Raw genomic sequence first — 6,653 nt, 5'->3', positions numbered from 1 at the left:
AGAATACGAGATGGAGTCATTTGAGTGATGGAGGAACCAAATCATCTCAAAAATTTTTTTATATTATTTAATATCTTCTTTCACATATTTTTTAAGTTTTACTTAAAAAAGTATAGTAAAAAAAATATACTTAATAACATTACTTGAAAAAAAGAAATTAAGATCTATTATTAGGTAAATGATTGGACTTAATGTATAAAAAAAATTTTTACTCAAGATTTTTGTGTGTCAGATCCTAATTAAAGAATCTATTGTAATCCTTGGGAAGAAATATCACTTCAAAATATTTACTATTAATTTCGTCCAAGACTTAGTATTTTGAAAATATGATCATTGAGTTGCATATGTCAAAGATGCATTCATCATAATGCTTTATACTTATACAAAGTGGTGTTGTTAATATACAAATATCCAATACAAATCTATTGTAACTCAGCAAAAAGGTATAACAATAATTTTTTTTGTTTTTAATTTATTTTGGGTGGCCATAAGAATATTACTTTCATGTTCCTAATACAACAAATTTGGGTATGAAAAGAAAAAAGAAAAAATAGAGAATATTGCTTAAGTTTTACTTTTACACCTTGGCGTCATTGTCCTCACTAGTTTCCACCATGGAAATCCTTGTTCTTCTTCTTCTAGAGAGGGAAATCATGAAGATCCACACAAGAGTCTTGAGAATCTTAATGATCCCAATTATGACAGTGACATAATACAAACACCATCCAACAAAATCACCCATTCCCACATCCATAAACTGTTCCTTCTTTACCTCACCCATCACCACCAATGTCTCTACATCCTCCCTCATCTTCCACCACCACAAGCTTCCTAGGCTCGCCGCCATCACCACCCTCTCAACCAATCTCTCCTTCCTTGCTTCCACCCCGAACACCGTGTCATCCACCACCGGCCTCACCACCATCTTGGACCAAACATGTGTTGTCTCGTGCATCCCCAAGAGGAACACCACCCTCCTCAAGAGGCTCCTCTCAACGCCAGAACCCGAGTCGCCGTCATCATCGTAAAAACCAGCTTGAATGCTTCCTTCAATGCCTAACCCAACACAAACTTGGAACGCGCAAAGAAGAATCCACGCAGTGTAGAGACGAGGCTTAAAAGAAGAAGAAGAATATGGGAAAAGGGTGATGTTACCACCGGTGAAACCATGGATCAAGGATGCAAGAGTGAGAATGGAGACAAGAATGCAGAGAAGAGAAGGACCAATACGAAGTGCAAGGGACAGAAGATAAGGTGGTGAATAATGGTGGTAGTAGAAAGTGAGGGTTTGAAGGTAGTATTGAAGAGTAGAGAGGCTTGATAGGAGGAGGAAGGAGAGGGGTAAAAGGAGTGTGAGAAGTGTGAGAGTGATGAGGTAGAACACTTCCCTTGCAGCTGAAGCTAATGATGAAGAATTCATCAATGGATCTTCTTTCATCTTTGTGGCTTTTTTTTCTGGAAACAGCTACTAATGAAGGTTTGAGATCACAACATAAAATTGAAGCACATACATAGAGATAATAGAGGTATAGGAACTTAACAACTTCCAAGTGGTTGCCACGTCCATCGTTCATTTGCTTCACAATTTTATATTGGTTATAAAAATATTAGTTGAAATTAATAAATAATAATTTGATCAAATATATTAAATTTATCTAATAATTTTTATGAATAGAATTTCATTTGAATAGTCAGATATTTGATAAGATGTATGTAGGATATTGTTGGTATTATTCAATTGAGTTGCATCCTTGAATCATTTGCGCGTTGGTTTGGTACAGAGGCTGGAAATGGAATTGGTGCTAACTTGGAATTTGGATTGAAGTGGTGCTGCCATATATGGTTGGCTGAAAATGCAAATTTAATTAGGTTAAGCCATTTGGACTTTTGAGATTTCAGATTTGGAGGACGCCGATACGTGCTTCCCCACCAAGCTAAGGTTCACTCCAATTTTATAATGTTATGTATATCTTTGACTAATTAACACTCTCTACTACCACTAGGTTTTTATTAAGGAAAATTAAACGATCACTTTTGCTTGCATTCTCTCACTTTAGAATAACACTTTGTTTGCACATCATAGTAGATAAATAAGCATTTTCGAAGTTAGCACACACTCAATTTTTAGTAATTAATTGAGAATAGCTTATAGGAGTGGGAATGGAAAGAAAATTCCAGTAACGTAACGTTACATGGATGGCATACCATACAACTGATACTCATGACTCACTCAAGTGTTAAGTCTTAACTACCGATGCTGCGGATTATTTTAGAAGGGTGGGTGGTAAAGGTAAACAGTAACTAATAACTATAGAAAGTAGAAACAAATTTGAAAAGTTTTTTTTAGTTGTTCACGGTATCTCTTAACTGAAAGAATAAGAACTAATCTATCGTGATCAAAATTCTATTTAAGAATTTATCCCTAACCAATGAGTTGGTGCAAGGCGATATTCGAACAAATTTAAAAAGTTTTTTTTTTTTGATAAATTTGAAAAGTTTTTATTGGGGTGGATTATTTCCTTTCTCTTCTTGCTTTTTTTTCAAAAAAAAAAAAATCATACGGATTGCCAATATTTATCTGAGTCCAGCCTTAGTTGTTTTTGGTCGTGAGCCCAGCCTGTATTTAGATTGACCGTAGACATGGTTTTTTTGTTTTGGAGATGATAGTAGTAGGTTGGCCCAAATTAATATTTTTTCAGTTTTTCTTTTGGTATCCTCAACAATCTTCATTGTCTAACAAAAGATAAAAATAAAATAAATAAATCTACGCCACTATTTTGTTGGTAATTACCTCCGTTTAAAAAATTTTAAAAATTATTTTTTTGAATTTTTGACTTATAAAAAATAGTAATATTAATGTTTAATATAATTTTTAAAATAAAATTTAAATACTTATAAAAAAATTAAAAAATAATTTATCTCATAATAAATTTTTTTTATTATATTTCTTTTAAAATAAACACTTTTAAAACAAATAAATAAACTATATTTTTCTCTAAAGATAAGTATACTGAGTTTTTTATTCGGTAGACACCTATGTATGAGTTTATTCATTGATAATGTAAAGACTAAAAAAAAAAATTACCATATCCCAAAAATAAGATTTGACTTTTTGAGACTCAAGAGTCCAATAATTTAGAACCTTCTTCCAACGCCTTTATCTCCCATTTGGCTCTTTGTTGTTGAATGAAGATGGTGATAGCATTAATGAACAATGCCTATACTTTATAGCCTCAATTATATACATTGCCCCAAAGGGTTATAACTTCGTCCACTATTCTCCTGTTCAAAATCAGGCACACACACATTATCCAATCCAGCTCTGGAATTCATGTCACGTGACTCAATAATCTTATCTAGGGTTACAAAATAAGTGACAGCCTTTTTATAAAAATGTCAGCAAGCTCCGATTCGTTTTAGTGGACAGGGAGTAACATCCATGTCTCGGCACAGTCATAACTGAAGAATAATTATTTCACATAAAACAAATACTAACAAGTAAAAATAAGGCTAGATCCTTGGGATGATTGTGATCTATTTTATTTTATGTTAAATATAATTTATATTTTTTTAAATGGTGTCCACCAAATAAAAATTGGCCAACTTGCTGTGATGACATAGTCCCCTCCACCAAATCCGGTAGTAACCCAATTGCTAAGCAATATGGAAAAGTTAAGTAATATATTTTTGAGAGCAATGCTAATGCGGCTTTTTAATTTAGAAAAGTATAACTAAACAATGAGAATATTAAACAACGTGAATAATGAATATATATCGGATGTTCAATTTATTAGGTATGGGAATGGTTATTTTAATATTAAGAATTACATGAGTAATTTAAAGTGTAGTGTGTTTTATTTGAATTAGGTCAAATTTAGGATTCGTCATTCATATTATTCAAGAAAATTATTAATTACCTAACATAATCCAATTTAATTTTGATATTGGATTTATAGTAGTATTTTTTAATAATAATGTATAAAATTTGGTGTGTGTTTTTTTTTTCTAAGAAAATCACAAATCTGACTCTCTAATTTGTAAATATTAACTTTTTAAAATTTTTTAAAATACAAAACCGACCATTTGATTTGTCAACTTACACAAATCTAACCTTATGATTTGTGAATGTTAATTTTTAAAAATTTTTAAAACACAAATCAAACCCTCATATTTGTGATTATCTCCCTACTAAATTAAAATACACCACTTCTCCATAACTGAGAATAATACAATAATAATTTTCATATAAAAAATTAGCCTGTTAATGCTACTTGATCAATAAATATTATTATTTTTAGTTAACATGTGATCAAAAATAATTTGTACCTATATTTATAAAAATTTTACATATAAACAATATATAATTTACATCTATTTTTATCAGAGTTTGCACATATAAATCAATACAATTTGCACTTATATTTTTCAGAATTTACACACATAAATTAATAATTTTTTATTAAAAATAATTTAATATTTATACTAATCAAATAATAACAAAAAATTAAAATTACTAAATTTTCAAAAATTTCTCTATCTTTTATTATCAAATCAGTTTAATTAAAAATTAATTTTTTAATCAATATCAATGATTTTTTAATTATTTTTTATTTTAGATTTTGAATTTTAATCTTAAGCAAAATATTCTAAAATATAAAAATAAAACATATTTATAAAATAAAAAATGAACTAATATTAACTAAATAAAAATTAATTTTTTTATACTTATTCTATGTTAAATGAATTAAATATCTGGTACATAATTTTCCCACCATTATTCATGGATCGCATTGTGCATTGGAAGTTGCCAATGTATCTTTCCTCACAAATTGGATTTTCATTGAGGCGGCTAACTTTGGTTTTCACATGGGACATGCAGCCACGTGGCATTGAGGGACTCGTAGAGCCACTACTTAAAATATCTGTTTTATTTAATGAGGTTAATGTATATCATATCATATAATCATAATAATAATGTATTATAAGTAAGGTGGGGTTGATGAGAGCTGGTGGTAGTGATATATATGTGCGTAGTTGATCATATGGCTTTATATTAAATGAATGAAAAGATAGATAGAAAGCAACTTGGGGGGTTTTGCCATTATCTATTCATAACTATTCACTGTCCTTATTCCTGCTCCAATTTCTCTCTCTAATCAGTAAGATCCACTTTGCTTAAAACTGAATCTCAAAAACTACTACATACTCTCAAGCTTATTAGCTATAGCAGCCACTGATTGTTGCAACCTTCTACTATGGACGCCAATGTATCCACTAAACTTGAATCAGAAGAAACTTCTGAGGAGCTCAAATCATCAGAAACTCAGGCATCCAAGAAAAGGTGGACATAATATGCAGTTCTGATATTTGATTTTGGCTATGTAATTTCAACATAAAGTTTATTTTGTTGCAACTTTTGGTTTTCATGTTGATGTGCATGTGTGGCAGGAAAATGGTTGAGAAAACTGTTGTGAGGGTGAGGATAGGAGAGGGAAACAATATCAGCAGACTGAAGAATGAAGGGCTACCTTCAGATTTTTGGTCTTGGAGGAAATATGGACAAAAGCCAATCAAAGGGTCTCCATATCCAAGGTTATTAATTCACCTTCTTTGTTTAATTTCTATACTAGATCATCATCATCATGTAATAATGTTCTTATGATCTATATGTACCCTTAATTAGTCCCATATATATGTATATTATTCAGTCCTTCTTAATTCCAAACCCCTATAGAAATTATAACCTTTTCTTTTTTTGGGTTTCCAAAGCAATTCATTATGGTTAGATTTGATGATAGTAAATACAGAGAAACTAAGCCTATTTAGTAATAATTATTGGTAACACAAAATATGGAGACAGTTTATTTCAAGAGAGATTTTATTTAAACTTGTGTCACTTAGTGTCTCAGGACAGTTTCAAAACATAATCTTAATGTGTCGTTAGTGTGTAAAAGGAATTTCAATTTCAATTTCAACCCATGATTTTTGTCTCCTAGCTATGCCTTGAAGATCTCACAAAATCTAATCTTGGTATGATAACTGTGCAGGGGTTATTACAGATGCAGCACATCAAAGGGTTGTTCAGCGAAGAAGCAAGTAGAGAGATGCAGAACAGATGCTTCAATGATCATCATCACATACACCTCTACACATAATCACCCTTCTCCTGATGCAATAATCTCCACCCAGAATTTATCACAAAAACCAAAAGAACAAGAAGGTGGAGAAACCACAGAAGAAGAACTCTCAAAGGTGGAAGAACAAGAACAAGAACATGAACATGAACATGAGCATGAACAGGTTGAAGAAGAGCACAGCACGGATCATGAGAAGCCAAGTACTACTACTGTGTCTATGGCCACGGCTGATGAGAAGAGTTTCCATTACTTGCAGTCTCCAATAAGCAGCCATGAAGATATTGTTGTTGTAGACCAAGAAGATCCATTCAAGCTAAGCAGTGAGAAAAGCCATGAAAGAATAGATCTTTTGTTAGAAGAGGAAGAGCCACTATGCTATGCACAGATCAAGAACTTGACAACGAAAAAATCAGATGAACTTGATTTCTTCGATGAGCTTGAGGAGTTGCCCATGTCTTCACCTTTCTTGCACTTCACGAGGAGCATTTTATCCGATGAAAGGATTCCCGTTTTTCC

At 31.6% G+C, this 6,653-nt stretch overlaps 2 protein-coding genes across 2 annotated transcripts; one reads left to right on the top strand and one right to left on the bottom strand.

Annotated features, from left to right (window-relative positions):
• Nucleotides 1–395: 395 nt before the first annotated feature.
• LOC107492307 (uncharacterized) lies at nt 396–1,528 on the bottom strand. The gene has a single exon (XM_016113304.3). It carries the CDS (start codon nt 1,436–1,438, stop codon nt 578–580), a length of 861 nt encoding a protein of 286 aa, XP_015968790.1. The 5' UTR covers nt 1,439–1,528; the 3' UTR covers nt 396–577.
• A 3,524-nt stretch (nt 1,529–5,052) lies between these two features.
• On the top strand, nt 5,053–6,653 carry LOC107492378 (probable WRKY transcription factor 65; the record flags this gene model as incomplete). The annotated part of the gene is given in 3 exon segments (XM_016113399.3): nt 5,053–5,341; nt 5,449–5,592; nt 6,048–6,653. Coding segments are annotated over 3 exon segments (836 nt in total), but the record flags the coding sequence as incomplete, so codon positions are not given.

Source organism: Arachis duranensis, chromosome 6 (assembly GCF_000817695.3).
Source record: "Arachis duranensis cultivar V14167 chromosome 6, aradu.V14167.gnm2.J7QH, whole genome shotgun sequence".
NCBI lineage: Eukaryota > Viridiplantae > Streptophyta > Magnoliopsida > Fabales > Fabaceae > Arachis > Arachis duranensis.
Note: the sequence above shows the minus strand (reverse complement) of the source record. Positions and strands in the feature narration are given on the sequence as shown.